At 42.9% G+C, this 23,419-nt stretch overlaps 1 protein-coding gene across 9 annotated transcripts in view; it reads left to right on the top strand.

The window, feature by feature from the left end:
- NNT (nicotinamide nucleotide transhydrogenase) overlaps nt 1-23,419 on the top strand; it is a 68,505-nt gene that overhangs the window by 28,569 nt on the left and 16,517 nt on the right. For 8 of the 9 annotated variants that reach the window (XM_063128096.1, XM_063128093.1, XM_063128091.1 and 5 more), the window contains exons 8-18: nt 1,853-1,986; nt 2,740-2,931; nt 5,361-5,514; nt 6,785-6,946; nt 8,544-8,654; nt 9,805-9,950; nt 13,086-13,281; nt 15,446-15,679; nt 17,039-17,199; nt 18,255-18,434; nt 21,803-21,962. In XM_063128096.1, coding sequence (XP_062984166.1) covers nt 1,853-1,986; nt 2,740-2,931; nt 5,361-5,514; nt 6,785-6,946; nt 8,544-8,654; nt 9,805-9,950; nt 13,086-13,281; nt 15,446-15,679; nt 17,039-17,199; nt 18,255-18,434; nt 21,803-21,962 — 1,830 coding nt within the window. Of the gene's footprint in view, nt 1-1,852; nt 1,987-2,739; nt 2,932-5,360; nt 5,515-6,784; nt 6,947-8,543; nt 8,655-9,804; nt 9,951-13,085; nt 13,282-15,445; nt 15,680-17,038; nt 17,200-18,254; nt 18,435-21,802; nt 21,963-23,419 lie in introns of those variants that run through there. The other variant, XM_063128098.1, reaches the window with a different exon arrangement.

Raw genomic sequence — 23,419 nt, 5'->3', positions numbered from 1 at the left:
TCTGGAGGCTTCACCCTGGTGTAGTGAAAAGGTATTCCTGGTCTCCAGGAGTGGAAGACATGCCTTTTGTTCTAGAACAGGAGTGTGAAACATATCACCAGATATTGATGAATGACTGTTACCTTAATCCTTCACCATTGGCCAGCTGGTTGGGAATGATGGAAATTGGAGTCTAACAACATCTGGAGTGCAACAGGTTCCCCAGCCCTGCTCTAGACTGTGTTGACCTGAGTAGCTTTGTAATCTTTGGACCAACGCACTCTGAAGGACGTGGACAGAAGGCCAAGAGTTTACTGATTTAAGAACGTAGGATCAGACCGGAGCTCCATCTAGACCAACTAGAAATCTCTGAGAAGCCACAATTGGGGAATGAAGACATTTGCCCTCTGCTGCTGTGGCTCCCCAGCAAGTGGTATTGGGTGACTTACTTGATTTGAATCTGGAGCTTCCATTCAGCTACTATGTCTAGTAGCCATTCACAGACCTCATCTCTCTGAATTTGTCTAATCCCACTTTAAAACCATCAGAAGCCAGGGGTGATCTATGAAAAGCTGTTTCTGTTGTTAGGCCTTAATTTACTGCCAATCAGTTTCATTGGGTGACCCTGAGCTCTAGTATCATGGGAGTGGGACAAAATCTCTCTCTCTCTCTCTCTCTCTCTCTCTCTCTCTCTCTCTCTCTCTCTCCCTCTCTCCTTTCTCCATGCCAGGCATGGGGTTACTAAGAAATCTTGTTGGCTTTATCAGGGCAGATGTCGTTCTTAAAAACGTGATTTGTGTAGTACATGTATACCTTCTTAATTCATAGTGTTTGAAGTACTTGCCTTTTTCAGTGCTGCTACTTTGTTTAGCACAAAATTGTATCTATGACTAAACAGCATTTGACCCTTTGAAGGCAACGATCAGCCTGACTTGCTCTTCCTCTTAACATAAAACCTATTAGAAACTTGAAGGAAACCTTTTCAGTCTTACCAAATGTTGTTTTGTGCAGGGCCAATCCAGCCATGAAGTGGCCTAATGCAGGTGCACCAGGCAGAGGAATCTGGAAAGAATGGCAAATTGCGCCACTCTCCCCATCAAGAGGGCCTGCCGCTTCTTGCTCCTGCTGGCTGCTTTCAGCTGGGGGGAGTCGCTACTGTGAAAAAATGCAGTATGGGTTGTTGAACTATGGGTTGTTAACTATGAACAATCCAGAGTTCACAACCCAGCAACAAGCTATAGGTTCTCTTCTAGGTTTGTTTGTGATTAACAACCCATAGTTAAACCTTAGTGAGGGTTTTCACGTAATAGCAACCCTGAGTAGGGCAACAAACCATGGGTTAGCATTATGTGCAACCCAGGAGATTGCATGATAAAAGCCTCATCTGGAAGCACCCCGACTTTGCCTTCTATGATGCCTTGCTATGGTCTTGGGGGAAGAGATGAATAGGTATGGGCTTCCACCTGTCTCAGAGTGTTTACCCCAACTGAATCTGTGAGCAAACTGGCCAGCTATTGAAAAGAATAAGATTAGTGTGTGAAAATGCATGCAAACAACTGAAATACCCTATTTCTTCGATTCTAAGACACACTTTCCCCCCCATATAAACATCTCTAAAAATGGGGTGCGTCTTAGAATCGCAGGTGTGTCTTAGGTTTTTTTTTCTGTTGATGGTACTGAAATTAATGTGTGTCTTACAATTGATGGCGTCTTACAATCGAAGAAATACGGTAGAATGTTTAGTGTTTTTTCAACAAATACATTTTTTGTTTTTTAAAAAAGGTCTTCCATTAGAGGAAAATGTTAACACTGTTTATTCCTATGTGGTGTGATTGATACTTATGACCTTGAAATTTCTTCCTTTTCTTTCCAGGTAAAAAAGCTCCAATTCTCTTTCGAAAAGATATGATTGAACTGATGAAGGAAGGTTCAGTTGTTGTGGATTTAGCTGCTGAAGCAGGGGGAAACATTGAAACTACAAAGCCAGGAGAGCTTTACGTTCACAAGGTAGTGGCTTCTTAATGACCACACTTAATTTTATTGACATCGTGGGGTGGGGGGGCTCTCTAACCTATACATCTGTTGGCTGTTTCTCACTGTTTTAACCTCCCCCTTTCCAGATTGCTTACGATTTCATACATAAGGTTGTATCATTTTATTCTCATGCAATTCCTGTGAGGTAAGCCAGCCTTAGAGCCTTTGACCCAAGGGGGTTGGACTCGATGGCCTTATAGGCCCCTTCAAACTCTACTATTTTATGATTCTATGATTCCATGACTTAGTACAAATTGATACTAGGCTGCCTATTGATATATTTATGTATCCTTGGTCTAGTATGGGAGAAATTTCTGCCTTGATCTAAAAATTATTTATAGAAATTCTGCTTTAAAAAAGTAGGCAAGACTTAGTTGTAAAAGTACAAAATGCTTTTATCTAAAGTAAGCATTTTAAATCCACTGGATAAATCTTTCAAGAAAATTGGCAGCCTGTTTCATAACTCTTTAAAATGTTAAATTTAGTTCCACTGAAGTCTGCAACTGCTGTATTGATTTTTGTGTGTGTAGAAAATCTATGTAGACCTTGAGATATCTAAAGGTATAAAAGATGTTCCATTTGTCCCACAAAATTAATTGAAAGAGGCTCTTTGTAGCAACGTTAACATTTATTATCATGCTTAGATTTCATTTCTAGGAATGGAATTGTTCTTGTCACTCTCTCTGTCACAATTTATTTAAAAAACTTTATTTTTGTTGTCTGTAGGGAATAACACACATAGGTTATGCAGATCTTCCCAGCAGAATGGCAACTCAAGCCAGCACCTTGTATTCCAATAACATCACGAAGCTCCTAAAGGCCATAAGCCCGGACAAAGAAAACTTCTATTTCGACCTAAAGGATGAATTTGATTATGGTACTCTGGACCATGTTGTTAGAGGAACAGTGGTAATGAAGGTGTGTGAACAGGTTTTGTTTCTCAAGTTGGCAGTGCAAACTTCCTGATTTACAGTTTGAGCTTTCCCTGAATGAACTGTCTTCATGGGGCCAAAGCAGACATTACTTTGAATCCGTCTTTCTATTCACTTTTGTTCTAGAGTAGGCCCAAGGGCCCCTTATCCAGACTGGGATCAGCATAGTGGGAAGGCAAGTTTCAAAGATCTGGATTGTTCTGCCTGTGCCTGCTATAGTATAAAAAGGGTGTGGGGAAGATGTAACTGATAGATTTTGGCCCTGTTCAGACAACACGCTAAGCCATGCTGCTTAACCACAAAATGGTTAACGGAGTGCATTGACCTTAATGCATTCCATTAACCATTTTGTGGTTAAGCAGTGTGTTGTCTGAACCGGGCCACAGATTTAAAGTAATGTCTGCTTTGGTCCATAGTGTTTGCAGTGTGTTGTGTGAGGAAGGTAGTCCTTTTTTGATTCATTATGTATTGCTAGCACAGTTCTTATTTTACAGTGCCATTCATGCAGCACTTAATCCTGGTCTAATTCCTCCTTTTGACTTTAGAAGAAGCAAGGCAGTTGAACAGTAAGGGCCGAACAAAATGTTGATAGCAGGTGCATGTGATGTTAGCCTGACAGCTCTTTTTAAGAAGAAAAAAACCCACTTCTGGAGGGGCCGTTTGAGATTGGGGGATGAGAGTGGTGTGCTTAATATTTCCTCCATGCAGACCTCTCACCTTTTTTTATTGCAAATACCCATTTGGAACTGTGGGAGGCAAGGAAGAGAGAACCACCCCCCCAAAATGGAATAGAGGTGTGGAGTGAGGAAATGTTGGGGAAGCGAAGGTGTTCATATTTTTTTTTTATCATGACTTTTTATTTTATTTCAAAATAAAGTTAACAAGATAAAAGCAACAAAGAAGAAGAAGAACATACATAATAATCAAAATCTCTAAAGAAACAAAAGGATTCACAAATTACAAATCTTAGTCTTGTAGTAAGGATTGTGGGGTGGGTGAAGAGTTACCACGGCGGCGCCACATGCTGGATTCAAACTACACGGCAATTTGTAAGGTAATTAGGGTAATCCCAGTCTGTTCGCTATTAAATAAATATGATGCACAGCTCTCAGGCACACACTTAATAATTCCTTATCCCTGATGGCCATCAGCCAACTCCTTAATGTTAGGCTTATTTAAATCCACTTGGCATGTCGTTCAAAACCTCTTTCTCTCTGCTATTACAGCACCCCCATTTGTTGTATTTCTGGAAGATCATCACACGTTCTCTATCCATTTACAGTGAGAAGAAGTAATATTTTTTGTTGATTCCCACCCCACCCCCCTTATGTGAGGAGAGGGTATTTCTGTTTGATTCCTCATTCCTGTGTGCCACTCTTTTTTTTTTAAGGGCCTTGAGGAGAAATCTAGGTTCTGGGATTTTATCCTCATGGTGGGCTGAGCAGTATACGACTCCTCTCCTCCACCAGATGTCATTGCATGAGGAGAGAAGGGACTGCCTGAAATTCCGAATGTCTCTAAAAATTTCCAGGACATCCCGTGGGCCCCAACCAAGAACCACTGGTCTGTACTTCAGTCTAAAAAGATAACTAATTGTCATGGAGATAGTAAGGGCCCAGTCCTATGGGGATCACCATGAGGCTCCAAACTTGGAGGCTTACGGCCATTCAGTGCAGAGTGGGAGGAGTATGGAGGTGATCTTTGCCTCCAAGCTCCTCCCACTCGGTATTTTTACTAAGTAGGCATTTTTGGCTGTCTAGCTGGGGTTCTGCGGAGCAGGAGGGAAGGAGGCTGGGTTGGCCAGAGGATTTGTTTTAAGCCAGTCTCCTCAATCCATTCCCTCCCCACCCACAGAACTGACCCCTTTACTTTCTCTCTGGGGTTGCTTTTGTGACCTCAAAGAGGCAGCCAGCCCGGTTCTCTCTGCACCGTTGGAGGCAGGGGGTGGGTGGAGCTCAGCCTCTTGGCTCTGAGGTCAGAGAGCTATCTCCGACCTTGGATTTAGGAATCTGAAATATCCTATGGCACTCCAAGATGCTGTCTAGAGGCCATAGGATTGCTCTCCCCATTTCTTCATTGATTTTTGCTTGCTGAAACATCTGTGAATAGCTCTTGCTAGTGTAAGCCTCCTGGGCAGCAGCTAGATTTACTGGAGGGCCAATTTGAGGTGACTGTAGAGAACGGTGGGCCAGCCTCCCCACTGCCACTTCTTTCCCAAATAAACTGCTACAAGTTCTGTGGCATCAGCCACCAGTCTCTTCATCTTTTCTCTTTGCCTCTGGGTGGAAAACTCGAGTGCTAGATCGTATCCCTTGGAAGGCCTCATTTGATCCCAGAGATGGCTTCTTCTGGATCTCTAGGGTGAATCCTCTGATCTGTGGGGTAAAAGCATAACTGTTTTTCCCTCCTCTCTAGGATGGAAAGGTGATTTTTCCCATGCCACCTCCTAAGAACGTTCCTCAGGCAGCTCCTGTGAAACAGAAGTCCGTGGCAGAGTTGGAAGCAGAAAAAGCAGCCACAGTTACTCCCTTCAGGAAGACAATGACTACTGCCTCTGCGTACACAGCAGGTGAGGGGTTCAGGTGCAGTATTCTGGCCCCTCTGTGGAACCAGTGGCCAAAAATGTTCCAGGGCTAAGGATTGACCTTGCCCACCAAATTATATATAGCCTTCCAACCCATCGAAGTGTAGTTTTACCCACTCTGAGCTGTTGGGTGCAGGGCAAGAGATAGTTCATTTATAAAGCATTTCTTCTACCTGTGCTCTAGCAAAACAAAGCTCACAGAGCTGCTTACAAATGTTAGCAGGAAGGCAGTCCCTGCCCTCAACCTTACAGTCTGAAAGGATGACACACAAAGAAAATAGGGTGGGGAGGGAGGAGGAAAAAAAGAAACTTAAGACACCAGTTGTTAAAGTTACCGTTCTTAAAACAGCTACCTGGGATGGGAACAGTTTAGGCAGCCTTAACAGAATGGCTGTTGCAAGAACACAGTTGAGCGAGGGCTAAAGGCAGCTGATCTCTCAGCAGATGCAATACAATAGCCCTGCTTCTCTTCTTTTCCTCTACTTTTTTCAGCCTGATGCCACAGGCAAATAATTGACTTAAATTCTTGACCTGTGTAGTACACAATGATCTGGTTTGCAAATCACCGCAGCAGTTCCTGGAATTGCTGGGGACTAGCAAGCGAGCCGTATGTGAACCATTTTTGGTTTCAGTTAACAACCCAGAATGTTTCCTTGTGTTTGAATCTGGAAAGTCTGCATTGTTTATGTGTTAAACAGCCTAGAGTTAACCCATCAACAAACATGAGCAATTGTTGGGTTAACCTTTGGTTGTTTACCCATGAACAACCCAGACTTTCCATGTTCTGACATCACAAAAACAACCCAAGAATGGCTTCCTGGGTTGTTGATTGAAATTGGAAATGGCTCATGAGTGGCTCTTTTGTTCCTTGCAATTCTTGAGTTAAACAGCCCAATGCAAACTGGACCAGTGAAAGTTTCTGAGCAGTTTTCAAAGGCAGCCCCATGTAGAGCCTGTGACACTAGTCTGTCTTATGGTCTGGTTCTCTAACATTTCAATGGTCCATGTGTTATTTAGCTAGGCTAAAATGCTACAAAAATTACTTTGAGAAAAATGATGGTTTGTGTTTGGCTTGGCTATTTTATAGTTGGGTATAGTGACTGCAGAAAGAAAATGAGCCTGTATGGAAGATTTGGGACAGCGGACACAGACAAGTTTGTCTGCACAAAACTCGATCACAGAACATACAATTTCAGCTTTTTTCTATTGAAGCATTCCTGTATTCTCTGAGACTGAAAGTTGTCTTGTCTTGCAGGACTCACTACCATGCTCGGGCTGGGGATTGCAGCTCCAAATTCAGCTTTCACACAGATGGTGACAACCTTCGGCTTGGCTGGGATCGTTGGGTACCACACTGTGTGGGGTGTGACTCCTGCACTCCACTCACCACTCATGTCGGTGACTAATGCCATCTCAGGTAGGGGGGCGATTGCTTTTGTGTGAATGAACCAACTCGTGATTGGAAATGTGTGTAGCCACAACAGACAGGTAGCCACGGGACTGGTTGTAGCCCCCTGTCTGAGCATATAAAATATGGTGGCAAACTGGATTGCTGCCACATAGTGGCCTGGTTCAGACAACATGCTAAACCATGCTGCTTAACCACAAAATGGTTAATGGAATGCATGCATTCCGTTAGCCATTTTGTGGTTAAGCAACATGGTTTAGTGTGTTGTCTGAACTAGGCCAGTGTCTTCACAAGCCCAAAGTTTGGGGTCTTAACTATGGTTGCTGCAAGTGAGAGACTAATAAAGTTACTGGGGCACAATCTATACAAGCCTTACTCAACCACCTGCCACCCAATGAGTTAGACTACAACTCCCATTATCCCCAGCCAACATGGCCTAGAGCCTATTTATCAGATGCATGATTTGCCCTGGAAAAGCTGGCAGGCTTATATGCAATGGAGGTGAAACCGGTTTACCCAAGAATGACCCTGTTTAAATGACATTCTAAGCCACGGTGGTTAAGCATTTTGAGCTGAACATTACGGCTTAGCATGTTGTGGACCTTTCCTAACCATGGTGGCTAAATAACCATGGTTTGAACACACTCACTAACCATTTGCTGCAAAAGGATTGGCAGCCTAACCATGGCTTAGCATGTTGTGTGCACAGGCCCAATATCTGACAAGGTTAAATCACATGGGAGGGTAGTCGTGTCCGCTGAAAACTGTGCATAGTCTCTATTTAGACCAAGAAACACTACATTGAATTTGCTAGTAAACTTCATGTGCAATCCTATGCATGTTTAGACAGAAAAAAGTCCTACAACTCCCAGCATTCCCCAGCCAAAGCTGGTGTTTAAACATGCATAAGATTACTCCCTGGCTCTGGCTCTCCATTTATCTATGGTTTTCAAGGCATGTTGAGAAAAGTAGGGTTATAGGAAGTTGCATCTTTAAATGGACCATGTTATTAAGCATTTTGTCAGTTTTTGAACCACCTTGGTGCTTCTTCTAGTGTTGATTTTCATAGGAAAACAATGTTTGCTACAAGTTTAGGCTGCTGAGCTGCGTAATGTGCTGCTTTTTAAATCAAAGATTTAATCTATTTAAAAGATGTGTAGCAATTAATATATTCAGTTATGTAACATTTGAGCTAGGCATTCTTCTGTGTCCAACATGACTAGAATTTATAGAACCTTGAAGGGATAAGATAAAGGTATTCAGGTCAAATTTAGTAATGTTTTGTAAAGTTTTATTGATGCAACTTTTTCTTTATTCTTTACAAAATTGGTCACCTGTTGTCCTGCAACCAAGGTAGGCAACTTGGTGCCCTCCAGGTAGTTTGGAGTACATCTTCCAGTGGCCCCAGCCAGCCCTCATGGCTAGTGGTTAGGGATGATGGGTGGTATTACCTAGTGATGGTCTTTTATCAATTCTTGTATCAGAGATGAATCTAACAGTCAGAAACAATTCCCCCTCTGCTGTACAAGAATTTAAATGCCCTTTCTTTCTTTCTTTCTTTCTTTCTTTCTTTCTTTCTTTCTTTCTTTCTATTTTTTTGAAACAGGGCTGACTGCAGTTGGTGGGCTAGCACTGATGGGGGGAAACTACCTCCCTGAAACAGTGCCTCAAAGCCTTGCTGTTCTTGCTGCTTTTGTCTCTTCGGTCAACATTGCAGGTATTGAGCGTCTTTTAGCTTTCTTGTTTAGTTCCTTTAACAATGCTGAACCAAAAGAGTGGTGCTGCAATTTGTAATGGCTGAAGGGTGCAATATCCTCATTTGGGAGTGGGGTTGGGTGGGTGGGGGAGGAGACCACTCAACAAAATGAGCTTCAACCTGGCTACCTAAGCTTTGTTCACCAAAAAGGTGGGTCTTCATGCTTGGACACTGGCAATAAGATCCAACAGATGTTGTGATGTGGTGCTGGGGTTATGGTAGGCATCTTTGCCAATGTCAGAAGTTTTCCATCCCGGTTCTCATTTGCTCACATATTTCTGCACAAGCTATGCACCGTCCTTATGAGATTTTTCCGAAGGCCATGAGTTGTAGGCCTCTTGGAACCTGTGCTGCTCCATGTAAGTGGCTCATGTCCCAGTGATCGTCAAGACTAGATTTTGCCTCTCTTCCTTGCATGCATCATGACATCGTTGCACAGTCACACGAGGGCACTTCTCCTTAAGGGAGGTTGAGATCTGTTATTGAATTGAGGCTTTGACTTCAGTATAACTGCCCATTTTCTTGGAAGATACTCACAGGGACATAGGAAGCTGCCTTATACTGCATCAGACCATGGTTCATAAGAACATAAGAAGAGCCCTGCTGGATCAGACCAAGGGTCCATCTAGTCCAGCACTCTGTTCACACAGTGCTCAACCAGCCGTCGACCAGGAACCTATAAGCATGACAAAAATGCAATAGCACCCTCCCACCTATGTTCCCCAGCAACTGGTGTATACAGGCTTACTGCCTCTGATACTGGAGTTGCACTTAGCCATCAGGACTAGTAGCTGTTGATAACCAATTTTTGTGAACCGCCCAGAGAGCTTTGGCTATTGGGCGGTATAAAAATGAAATAAATAATATTAAAAAAACCCCTTCTCCTCCAGGAATTTATCCATCTAGCCCAATATTGTCAACACTGACTGGCAGCGGCTCTCCAGGGTTTCAGACAGGAATTTTTCCAGGCCTACCTGGGGATCAAACCTAGGATCTTCTGCATGTGTATTATGTGCTTTTACTCCAGAGCCATGGCCCCTTCCCAGTGCTCCCCTACTCCAGAGCTTGTCTCATCATCTAATTTCGTGACCTTTTTTTTTTCATGGGACAGGTGGCTTCCTGGTCACACAGAGGATGCTGGATATGTTCAAGCGGCCCACTGATCCTCCAGAATACAATTACTTATACCTGTTGCCTGCTGGTGTATTTGTAGGAGGATACGGAGCAGCTCTCCAAAGCGGGTATAATGTTGAACAGGTAAAAAGATCTCTCAGGGGACTCATAATAACACTTTTTCTTTATGTAAAAAGAACATAAATTTACAGTCTTTTTTGGGTATATTACAGTCATAATATAAGCCTGAGGCTGAACTGTCTAGTTTGTGTTACCTGGGAATTTCATTTGCCGTGAGATATACCATTTACTCAAAAATTAGTTCAAAATATCAGTTTAGGCCAGGGACGAGGAACCTCCATCTCATGCCCCAAATTTGGCCTGCCAGTTCCCTCGTTTGGCGTGCCAGTTCTTTCACCAGACTTCCCCCCGTTTCTCCCCTGCTGGTTTTCCCCCAGATCATTGTTGCAGAAAGGGCTGCCTTTGTTCAGCTATTTGCTGGGAATCCCAGACCTTATCTCTGGTCAGTGATTGGGAGCATCCCAGGAAGGAATCTGGCCTCTGGGGTTTAGGTTACTCCAGTCTCAGCCTTACAGTTATATTTGCTGAAGCTTGCCCCACTTGCTGTGCGGTTGGGGTGGGTGGGAAAGTCAGAACCTTTAAGATGGCTGCACTGTAATGCAGATAGTTTGCTAAAGCTGACAGGGTGGGTTCTCAAACCTCTCCCCTAAGTTGAGAACAAGCGTCTGCATATTTTGGTTTGGCTTCAAAGCCAGCCATTACTTGCGGCCTTCACTGTGCCCACCCGGAGTCTTGCGGCTTGCACAGTGGAAGGGACAGTGTGTCCTCCTGCTGTGCAAGCCAGAGAGGAGAGCCTCTCACCACTACTGTCTTCTGTAAAGCCCAGTACAAAGGGAGAGAAAGGATGTGGGATTCTTTCTCATGCTTAGTATAACGAAGGACTCTCCTGCCCCCCACCCCCAAGTCCCTTGCAGTTTATGGCTTGTTCAGGGGAGGAGATTTTCTCAGGAAACCCGCAGCCGGGACTGTCACTATAAAGGGAGGGAGCAGACACCACTGGCAGCTGCATTTGTGTACTTCTGTGGTCAAGTAAACCACTATTCTTTCTCAATAACAAGAACTTGCTAGGTGGTCTTATGAAAAGCACAATTATTTCAACTCCGTCCTCTGGCCCATTGACAATGTGGCAGCAATTCTGTCCTAAGTATCATGTGAGGATTATTGGGGGCCAAAACAGGGAGATCCCATTTAACAACAACAACAAATGTAAATGCATTTGCAGGGGTCTCTGGTTTTGAAACTGAGGGAGATGGTATCTTACCCGCCCCCCCCTCCACCATGTCATCCATCTAAATTTCCCTCCCCCAGCTTCTATTAGCTCTTTTCTGAGCGAAAAATAGAGGTGCCTCTATTTTCTCCTCTGACACCTCTTGTAGCAGCTTTGGGCTTTGTGTGGCTGAGGATTTAGATTGGGGAAAGGATTCCATGCCCTCTACTCCAGCAGTGGTGTGATAATCAGAACTGGAGTTATTGTAGTTGCTTTAAATATTTTCTTATAATAGGGAGACCAAGTGATGGATGTTCTTCGTCACATATGTTTTGGTCTTTGGTAATTCCTACATGATCTCTTAAGACAGCATTATCATTAAACCAGTGTGGTGTAGTGATTAGAGTGTTGGCCTGGGAGTCAGGAGATCTGGGTTCTTGTCCCCACTAAGCCATGGAAGATTACTGGGTGACTTTGGGCCAGTCATGGACTCTCAATCCAACCTTCCTCACAATGTTGTTGTGAGGATAAAATGGAGAGGAGGAGGAACCCATTGCCCTGGGTTCCTTGGAGTAAAAGAGGCAGGATAGTTGGAGGGTGAAAATAAGCAAGTGTTTCACATAAGGCTGCCTACTTTCTCGACTGAGGTGCGAGTTCAACTCTTGCCTCATAGCTGCTGTCTGAGCCACCATACTTCAATTGTTTTAAGCTTTCCTAAATGTAACTAAACTTCTCTAGGGGTGTTTGTTTTATGTCCTGTACCAAGTGACTGAGGATGTGAGAGTTCTCGCCACCATCTTAGCTGAAAGACAGAGGGAGAGAGGTCTTCAAAATGTCTTTGACATCACCTCATTTTCAAAATGGTTATAAGCAATGGGCATTCTGAACACTGGCTTCCTGTTAATCTCAGTCAACAAGACAGGAAGGAGGAAGCATAAAGGATATTGCCTCTCCCCTTCCTGGAGTAAATCCCCACCACATGTTTAAGCATGGCTCAGCAATATGGTGGCACCAGGATTACTCCTTAACCCAAGATCAGAAACCATCTTCAGATAATGGTTTCAAATCCTGGTAAACCATGGTTAACCATGGTTTACATTGGTGGTGACTTATCATGGTTTAGGTGGAGTGGAGAATTTGGTTCAGGGAGAAGCTATGGAACAGGAGCACACATTCTTGAGTTTGGTTCCTCATTTCTTAATTGTGTTAGCATCTGTACCGGCCTGTTGGCTGAAAGGGCCACATTTCCCAGCAAATGCAGAAATAAATTGTCATGATCCAAAAAGCCATGATCAGTGCTGTTAACGTTTTGTAAGCACTTTTCATGCCAAGTGTGTCACCTTAGGAGCAGCTTTAGATGCTATTAAAGAAGCTCTGCTGGACCAACAGTGCCATATCAGTCCCACATTTTGCCTGGTGGTGATGCTTGTACTATCCAAAAGAGCATTAAGCAGGTTGTGCTTGCTTCTCTTTTGAAAGTCGCAAGAAATTCTCCCAGCTTCTGAAAGTAGGTATTGGCTGTGCATTTTGCTGCTGCTGCTTTAAGAACTGCCAGAGCGACACTGAAACCTGTCTTTCATTTGAAAAAAACCCCACAATCTTTTTTGGAGCAGAACACCTTAAATTGTTTTATGGGCAGTATATGTGAAAGGCCTGAAAGGCCTGAAACCAAACTGGGTAGAGCTGTCTGCCCCAATCATGCCCCAGTATCAGAAAATTCTGCAAAAGTTGATGCAGACTTACACCCTAGCACAAAATAAATTTCTTGGCATAACATGTGATGTTTTGGCATTTGGCAATTCTGCTTGCGATATGCAATGCTGATTGATTTCTTTTCCCTTTACTCTCCTTTCCCTTTCTTCCCTAACATGTCTTGCCTTTTCCTTTAGATTGGAAGCCTATGGGCAGGGTCTGTATCCCCCACCCCCACCAATTGGTTTGCAATGTCTACCAAGTTCAGGTGCTTATATGTTTTGTGTTCACTTTTTAAGATGGTATACCTGGGCTCAGGCTTGTGCTGTGTTGGTGCTCTGGCTGGCCTCTCCACTCAAGGAACAGCTCGACTTGGCAATGTGTTGGGCATGATAGGAGTTGCTGGGGGCTTGGCAGCTACTCTTGGAGGCCTGAGACCATCGCCTGAGCTGCTGGGTCAGATGTCAGGCGCAATGGCCCTGGGTGGCACTATAGGTGAGTGCAGAGCCAAAACATCACTTGGTCTAGCAAATCTTGGTCAGAAAAAAGGAGAAACAGGTTCTCAGGATGCAAATAATTTATTTTCATGAAGCCCGACGCATTTCGGCCTAGATTATCACAGGAGAGAATTATCTTGCTAGAGGAAATTCTGCAGACACGATCTTCTAGCAAGTAAGATTTGTATATTATACTTTTGTTGGAAACCAGTTTTATATTATTTTATTAATACCATGTGTGTGTAGCCCCCAGTGACACCATGCAATGTTAAAAGTTTTAAAATGTACATATGGGCATAGGCCCCTGTGGCAGTGTGTCTAATTAACATAGTAACAAAAACATATTTTAATGTTCTGTGTTATCCTAATGTATTTTAAATTATTATTATTATTATTATTATTATTATTATTATTATTATTATTATTATATTTATTTGTTACCCATCTCTCCCTCTGCTGTATTATTAATTATACAGCAACCTGAGGAAGGCCTTTGAATGAAATACAGGCCGAAATGTGTTGGGCTTCGTGGAAATAAATTATTTGCATCCTGAGAACCTGTTTCTCCTCTTTTCTGACTCGGCTTGGATGCTCCCCTCCTTTTGTTTTTGGTCCTAGAAAATCTTGGGACACGATATTAGATGCTCGACACTCTCATACTGCAATTCAGCCTACTCTAGGTGATGCCCCTTTCTGACGCTTTCATACTTCCATGTTATCTGCACGTATTATTTCTGACTAGAGAACAGACCCGGCTTTGCACGGGTTGGAATAGTGCTTAATTTGGTACAGGGAAGCCTTCAAGCAAATTTACACAGCTGCTAGAGGTGGACCCATTGTGCCCGCCCCTTCTGAGTGGAACCATGTCACTGGCACCCCTAGGAATGATCCCTGTGATGGTGCACCCTTATAGCTCCCTGAGGGAGGGGTCTGTCCTCTCCATTCCCCTTAAGGGGCAATGGCCAGGAGTATAACTCCATCCCATAGCCTACGAATCTCCCCTAGCTTCAAATTATTGATTGCAAAGCTATGCCTTGGTTAGGGGAGTGTGTCCCTAGTGGCTGAAGATGTTACTGCAGGCTTCAATCACATGGGCACGTTAAAATTAAAATTTATTAATGTGTATTAAAAACAAAATAACCTTGAAGTGCACATTCCTAGGTTCCCTTTCATATGCATAGTAAGTTTCAGGTTTCTAGGTTTCATGGTCTTGGCACTGTGGTGCTGACTGATGGGAAGATACACACCCTCTTTTATTATTATAGATCTATTTTTAAGCAGTTAAGAGGACCTGGTGACTCTTAAGTAAAGTAGCCAAGTTCATAGAGAGCTCTTGGTTGCAAGAAGAAATGTAAGAAATGTGCACCACTGTTCATAGAGATTGGCTCAAAATAGGAAAGGCTCAGAGGGAAGTTCCTGCGGTGGAGATTCACTGTTGGGATCCCAAGCTGGGAAAGAACTTGGCATGCAGCCCTGGAAAGTTGATTTTCAAGACCAGTTGCAATGCTGTCAACAGTAGTTGACTAGATGTGTTCTTGGTCTGACCCATTGTTAAGACAACTTGACAGAGGAAATTTGAACCTCTTATCAGCTTGTCTTCCCACCCACACCTGCCTTGCAGGTTCTGCGTAAATAGCCTCCAGGCATGTGGCTGTTCATCTAGATGTCCTATTTCTACCCTTTGGATTTTGCTGTAACTAATGAAAAGGGACAGTAGCAGAGGCCAAAGTACATGCTTTGCAACCTACCTGGCCACAGTTACAATCTCCGGTTGAACAGATCTCGAGGAGCTGAGTTGGGAGGGACCTTTACCTGAAATCATAGACCTGTGGGTAGCCGGAGGTAGAAAATAATTGGTAGAAGGCAGCTCCTTGATTTCTTGTGTCATAGGTAGTGACTGTTTTAGTTGACTTTATTGTAAAGTCATAATTGGTATAAAGCAGGTTTATTGTAATTGTTTCAGCCACTTGCTTCCTTGAATGTTATATCTTCTAAGGCATGAAATGCCAACTATAGAGGATGCAAGTCAATGCTAATGCCAGAAAAGCTTTAGTTATTGGAGTCCCCCCTCTCACCTGCAGGCTCCGTTAACAAGGAACAATCTGCTGTGTCACCATTGCCACGCAACTGAACCTAATAATTTGCGGGTTTTGTCTCCACAGGTCTGACTATTGCTAAGCGCATCCAGATTTCGGATTTACCTCAGTTAGTGGCTGCTTTCCACAGCTTGGTTGGCCTGGCTGCTGTCCTCACCTGTGTGGCGGAGTACATGATTGAGTATCCCCATTTCGCTACTGATCCAGCTGCAAACCTCACCAAGATTGTGGCTTATCTTGGGACCTATATTGGAGGCGTAACTTTCAGTGGCTCTCTTGTTGCTTATGGAAAGCTACAGGGTAACTCCCCCCCCTTTTTTTTGGGATGGCACATGCAGCCTCTTTGTCTATGGGTGTGCACACATATACGTATGAAGAGTTTTATCTCCATTCCTCTTTTGGCATAGTTCCCACTGAGGTGGTAAACTTCTGTCTGGCCTTTACCACATCAAACACAAACACGAGACAGCTGTACTGGTTGTTCCCAACGCGATTCGACATGGGTCTTTATCAAGGGAAATACTCTTAAAGGCTTTTCAGCAGGATTCCCTCTCCCTTTATCCAAAGAAGAAAGTTGGATTTGGATGAAGAAAGGGAGAGGAAATCCTCTTGAAAAGCCTTTAAGACTTCTTCCCTTGATAAAGACCCACATCAAAGCACGGCGGGAGCAACCAGTTCAGCTGCCTCTTGTTCGTTTTTGGTCGCCAGTTTATAGCTGTTTTTCTGATCCCTATTGCAATTGTTGTATTACCACATCAGACTGCAGGTGCAGGCTCACTTAACTCAATCCTCCTTCACATGCCCGAAAATCCACTGCAGATAGGAAGCTAGCATCTCAGAGAGAAGGTTATGCTAGAGCCTCCATTCCCTGACCTAGACACAGGTTTATTCCCTCAGTGAGAATGAATCTCTTGTATCTGAACGCTGTCTGCCTGATGCAACTCACTCTGAACGATTTAGGAAGGTTTTTCTTGTGTTTGTGGGCCAGCTGTGAAATTCAGTTTCTAAAGCAAAATAATATTTACAGAACTGAAAAAAAATATCCCTACGTTCATTTTAAGAAAAGGTCATGTTTTCAGACTTTCTGGGGTGAGGTGGGGTGACACACACACACACACACTTCTCAGAATGTGTAAGGAAGCTTTCCCAACCTGGCACACTCCAGATGTGTTGGAATGCAGTTCTTGTAGTTCCCTAGCCAGCTGTGCATTCCCAACACATCTGGAGAGTGGCAGGTTGGCGAAGGCTAGTATAGGCAGTCTCCAGTTGCAGGCAGAAGTAGCTCTTGGGTGATGCAGTCTTTGGCTTCTGTTTGTTTACATGGGGGTGCTTCCTTGAATCAGGCATATTCTAGGAGGAATCCTGGAATGATGATGATGATAATAAAAAGGAAAAACATGTTGTGCCCAACCTACCTCTGTTGAGGTAGGTTGGGCGCAACATGGTTTTCCTTTTTATTGAGGTAGGTTGATATTGGACTAGCGGCAGGATAAAGCCATGTTGATAGGGCAGACAGAAATAAGGAAGGGGCTTGATTTTGGGTCTTAGGGCTTCAGCCTCCTCCACTTCCTGGCTGTTGTTGTTGTTGTTGTTGTTGTGACTAATATCTTTTCAACAGTCCAATTCCAAAATGTGAATTAAAGTATTTTATACTTGCAGGTGTCCTGAATTCTGCCCCACTCCTCTTACCGGGACGACACTTATTGAATGCTGGTTTGCTAGCTGCAAGCATAGGGGGAATGGTTCCCTATATGATTGATCCTAGTTATGCAACTGGGCTTACTTGTTTAGGGTCTGTGTCAGCGCTGTCTGCTGTTATGGTAAGTGAGAAGTGTGTGTGTGTGTGTAAAAATGCTACACTAGCAAAAATCCCAAATAGTAAACACCTATGCATATATTTGTGTTTGTTACTAGCTATGCTGAATATTGCAGAATACTAGGTATGCGGACCTTGGAGAGTTTGAAAAAGTACAGAAAAGGGAAACTGAAATGATCAAGGGGCTGGAACAACTCCCCTATGAGGAAAGATTGCAACAGCTGGGATTGTTTAGCCTAGAAAAAAGGCAAGTGAGGGGGGACATGAGAGAGGTGGTGTGGAGAAAGTGAACTGGGAGACATTCCCTTCCACCCCAGCCCATTATAATAGTAGGACCCAGGGCCATCCCATGAAGCTGATTGGTGGGAGATTCAGGAAGTACTTTTTCACACAGCACGTAGTTAAACCATAGAATTCACTTCCACAAGATGGAGAGAAAGTGCAAGGCTGGAGGCTGGGAGGGAGGGGGAAATAGCATGGTAGAGGGGAGAGACAGAACAAGGCTACAGAGGGAGAGAGAGAAGACAGCCCAAACATTTTTCCAGAGTCTTTATTTAATTTTTTGTGGAAGGGGACGGGGAGTGTAGAGCTTTGATAGGCATGGTTGGAGGTGTTCATTGGCTGTAGCACCCATGGGTGCCACACTGAGGAACCCTGACTTAAAGGATATGCAAAGCTTAGTTGCGTTCTTTGTGAAGATAATCAAGAAAGTGTGTGAGCAATGCTGGGGGGAAATTCCAGTGGCTTTGGGAAGCAGCTTCAGTGCCATTAATTATTAGTCCCTCCTCAAGACGATTAAAAACCTGGTTATGAGCAGTAAGCAAGTGTATGCATCATAGTAACAAACCGATCACATAATATATTTTTGTTTTGATGCAGTGCTTGTTACGTTGTTTGAGGATCTAATTACATATTTATTTATTTTTTTAACGAAGAATAAAAATAAATGTTGGGAACAGAGGGCTGGGTTCCAGAAGTCCTCTAAAAACGTTCTGAGCTAATGAATATGTTTGTCCGAGAGCTTGAACGTTTATTCTTGGTTTTATTTCCGTTCCTCAGGGTGTCACTCTAACAGCAGCCATAGGAGGGGCTGACATGCCAGTCGTTATTACTGTCCTGAACAGCTATTCTGGTTGGGCGCTCTGTGCCGAAGGTTTCCTGCTGAACAACAACTTGCTAACGATTGTGGGCGCGCTAATTGGTTCCTCTGGTGCCATCCTGTCTTATATCATGTGTGTGGTAAGGAGACCGTAGAACTGTGCCTCCCCCCTCTGGAGGAATGAATCATTACTCATGTGTGGGAAGAGTTTTATGTTGTGGGTTTTCTTAGTTCAGTTTTTCAAAAGTCTATGTGTGTTCAACCTATTCCTGTCGTCTTATTCTTCCCTCATGACTTTTCCCCCTTTTTTTCTTTTCCCCTGTTATGGTTTCAAATGGAATTATTGGAAGCTGATTTGGGGGCTCAAGTCAAAAAGTGAGTTACAGATTCAAAAAGTGCTTCCTGCCCTTTGACCACATGACCGTGCAATCCTAGCCATGTCTACTCAGAAGTAAGTCCCATTGAGTTCTGTGGGGCTTACTCCTAGGAAAGGGTGTATAGGATTGTAGCCCAAGTTGCTTTTTTATAGTAACAATATAATGGAGTTTGCTCTCAAGGCGCTTAACTTAACAGAAAATGCAGTGAAATTGCACAAATATATACCGTATTTCTTCGATTCTAAGACGCCATCGATTGTAAGGCGCACACTAATTTCAGTACCATCAACAGAAAAAAAGCTTTGATTCTAAGAAATAAACGCACCCACGATTCTAAGACGCACCCCGTTTTTAGAGATGTTTATATGGGGAAAAAAGTGCGTCTTAGAATCGAAGAAATACAGTATTTGAGAAGGGGGTCCAAGTAGTAGTAGGAAAATAAAAGGTTTGGGTGGGAGACAAACCAAGAGTAGATCCTTTAAAATACCCAAGAAAATACCTAGGCACTTTTGAAAGGCAAAGAGGAAAATTCAGAGATGAATATCTGGAGGATTGAATTCTTTGCTGAGGATCCCCCATAGTAGACATGAGCCCACTGAAATTTTAGGGTCAATGAATGTCGTGTTGGAGCACAGGTCATGTTTGGTCTGTTTCACCAACTGCTCTCATATACAGCCATTGCACGTTTATTAACTTAAATCAGCCTTGCATCCAACAACTTGCCTAGTCTCCATAAGTGAAGAGAGGTCATGCAAGTGAGTACATGGAATTCTATGCCAGTGAGTGAGCAGGCTGGCAAATGAAGAGCAGAGAACTCCGCTCCCTGCTCCAGCGGTCCACTTGGCAAAAGGCAATGTGTTTACTAGCCTGCTAAGTAAAAGCTAGTGCCCTGTGTTCCCATGCTGGCTGTGGAGGAGGGCTTTTCCTTGTCTCTGCAGCTAGTAATGTATGTATTTTTGCAAGTGAGTAACTGTTGTGGGCTTATTTACAAGGTTGGTTTAAGAGTTTTTATCCCATCCTTCTAACACAATGGCACTTTCAAGGTAGCTAAGCAACATGATCAAATAACAGATAAAATATCTGGACCCATATTACAGTAAACCAGCAAAAGGAACCATCTACATCATTAACACCAGCTAATAACACCAAATCCAAATAAACTTTCAGGCAATACCCAGGCTAAACTGGGACGTAATGGCATCTTATTCTGATGCTTAAAGACTTATTAAGCAGGGGCAGTTGAACTTCCCAAAGCAACAGGTTTCCAAAGCCTTGATGCCAAACCTGAAAAGGCCTTTTATTGCATCCTCACGCATTGTACCTCTAAGGATGGTTGTGACACAGAAAGGTGCCTCATTTGAAGATCTCAATGTGGAGGTAAGTTCATATGTGAGGAGGTGGTCCTTTAGATCAGGCATTGGGAGACATCAGATTTGTGGATCTCCTTTAACCCCCCCCCTCCAAAAAAAAGTAGAACCTCAGTCCACCAACTGGAGCAAAGTGCTGAGGCAGGGACCAAAGATAAAATAAATACTGTGCTCCCTAAACCATGCACTGGGATGGCCGGCATGTATATTTACATATGTTCATTTGAGTGAGTGCAGATCAGGGATTCTAATACCCTATTGCGTGTTTACTTTTTAAAACCTTTTTGTTGTTGCTACTGTTAAACTATTGGGAGTGAGAAACACTTGTTAGGTTTTCTATCAAGTATCTAGCAATACACCAAAAAATCCCAGAAAATCTGCACCTCTATTTTAGATATTCTAGTCTCGAACTGGATACTGCCTGGACCCAGCTCAGTTCAGAGTGCTGGTTCTAACCTTTAGCATCCTAAAATTTAGAACCAGCCTCTGAAACAAGCAAGAATGGGATAATGTTAGTGTAATATAATATACACTTTGAAGCTGTTCCTGAGTTGTGGAATGTACTAGACCAACTTAAAATTCCGATTATGCATTTGATACCGAAATTTAAAATATTATGTTCTAATAGTGAGAATACTATGTATACTGCTCATAGATACTTCAAATACATTATGTTTATTTTATCAATGCAGCTAAAACGGCTCCACTTGTAATTTGCAATTGTTACTTTAAACAACATTTAAGGTAATTTTTGAATGGCCACTGAGTGGCAGCAAATCTGCGTGAATGAATCTTCAAAAAACACACACCACCCGCACTCATTCTGGAGATTAAATCGTACTGATGTCCTATGCAGTAATGCTACTCTCTTTTAGCTCTCTCGCCTTTTTTAAATGAGATATATAACTGGGAGGTAAATGCTAGTTGTCTTCAATTGACATTGACATTTTTTCCAGTTATCCTCGGACACAAACCTTTCATAGGTTATTCTGCCATTTTCTCCCTTCTCATATTTTCCAGGTGCCAGACTTTTAGTATCTTTTCAGCATGCAACTCCTTTGCTGAGGGAACTGCACTGCGGCTACTATTTGCTACCGGGCCAAGTTTAAGGCTCTAGTACTAGTGTACAAAGCCCTAAACAACTTGGGACCAAGATACCTGAGAGAGCGCCTTCTCCCTTACCAACCTGCTGGATCACTGAGGTTATCTGAGGGCATTCTCCTGGTGGGTCCTCATGGACCTATGACCTGATTGGAGTCCACCTGGAGACGAGCCTTCAGTGTGGTGCCCCCTTCTTATGGAACTCCTTGCCATTGGAGATCAGGATCAGGCAGGTGCCAATGTTGTATTATTTTCAGCGCCTCCTGAAAACTTTATTGTTCAAGGAAGCTTTCCCAGAATGACTAGCCGTAGTTCAATCTGTACCTGTTCTTTTAAAATGTAACTTTAATGATGTTTTTATTCTATTTTTATTCTTTTATCCCATTTGTTCACCGCTCCAAAATCCTCGGGTAGGGAGCAGTATATAAATATTGTAAATAAATAAAATAAATTAAATATTTTCCATTGCCTTTAGATAGAATCATGCTTGGCATTGCGTAATTGTGTCATCCTGAGGCTGGAGCATTATGGGGAATTGAAACTTGGAGTGTAATAAACTCAAACAGTGAATGAATATAATATGCTATGTGGCACTATGTCTGCTGTTCTTTTGTTAAAAATCAACTTATTTAGAGTGCCTGCTTGTGTGCATTTCTTCTTTAGGCCATGAACCGTTCTCTTACCAATGTGATCCTTGGTGGATATGGCACCACTTCGACAGCTGGTGGGAAGCCGATGGAAATTACTGGCACTCATACGGAAGTGAATGTGGACAGCGCAGTTGACATGATAAAGGAGGCCAATAACATCATAATCACTCCAGGTAAAATGAGGCTGCTGATGTTGTATGAATGATATAATATTGCATACGGCTGGTTCCATGGTATTTGCATAGTGTGGAAGGCCAGAGGGCGGGCAGATGTTTTTACCGGCTTAACTTCAAAGCCATAGCTGGTCCCCGGTTGAAATAAAATAACATTTTTGAAGGGGTAGGGTTAGCCAGCTGCCATTCTGCCACTGCCATGGGCTGTAATTATTATTATTATTTATTTATTTATATAGCACCATCAATGTACATGGTGCTGTACAGAGTAAAACAGTAAATAGCAAGACCCTGCCGCATAGGCTTACATTCTAATTACTGTTAGTCTTTCCCTACCCTGTGCCTGCTTACCCTTCCCTGTACCTGTTTGCATTCTCTTCCCCTCATTGTTTTACTATGATTTTATTAGATTGTAAGCCTATGCGGCAGGGTCTTGCTATTTACTGTTTTACTCTGTACAGCACCATGTACATTGATGGTGCTATATAAATAAATAATAATAATAATAAATAATAATAATACGATAAAAAAAAGAATAAAATTTTCTGCCCCCTAAGCAGTTGGGGCCACATCTACACCAAGCAGGATATGACACTTTGAAAATGGTTTGAAAACTCTATATGAAGCGTGTCCTGGGCCTAAACAGTTGTCGCTACTGTTATAAACTGTTTTAAAGCAGTAGTGTAGATCCTGCCTCAGTTTCTTATATGCAGTGGCACTAACCAAAATGTCTAGGAGTATTTAGCCTAACAGGGCATTTAAGGGTAGGTAAGCACTGAAGTTTAAATCTAGAGGCAATTTAGTGCAGTAGATTTATTTATTTATTACATTTATATACCGCCCTGTAGCTGAAGCTCTCTGAGCGGTTTACAAAAATTAAAAACAGTAAACATTAAAAAAAGTATACAAAATTTAAAACCATCGAAAAACATAAATACAACAGTATCCATTTAAAAACAAAAGTTCTGGGGTCCGTTAAAAAGAAATGTATTAGGAAACCAGATCATTTGGAGATGGAGGCTAGATAGCCTTTAGAGTATTGGGTAATGTTGGGAAAACTTTTTTTTACGCATTTGGACAAAAATTGTATTTTTCTCCTTGTGGCTTGAGTTAGCTATTTTTCCTTTTTTAAAAAAGGTATTGAGTAAACACACCGCTATCTAAACAGTAAAGTGGGAGAAAGTCATGCAAAGTGAAGAGCAGGTTCATGGAAAAAGCACACCCCAACATTGCAAGAGGGAGGGGGGAGTATGCTGGACTACAAATGTTAGCACTACCTGCCATTGGAGACCCTTGCTGTGTCCTTTGTCACTTGGACATCCCTGCCGTGTCAGTCTCCTTTCTCATTTCTGACTTTGCTTATCTGTGTTGTGTTCTATGTCAGTAGGAAAGTTTGTAGCATGTTGGCAGAGCATCGGTTCAATCCCCGGTATCTCCAGGTAGGGCTGGAAAAGCCT

Source organism: Elgaria multicarinata, chromosome 6 (assembly GCF_023053635.1).
Source record: "Elgaria multicarinata webbii isolate HBS135686 ecotype San Diego chromosome 6, rElgMul1.1.pri, whole genome shotgun sequence".
Taxonomy (NCBI): Eukaryota; Metazoa; Chordata; class Lepidosauria; order Squamata; family Anguidae; genus Elgaria; species Elgaria multicarinata.
This window is presented reverse-complemented; position numbering and strand designations above follow the sequence as displayed.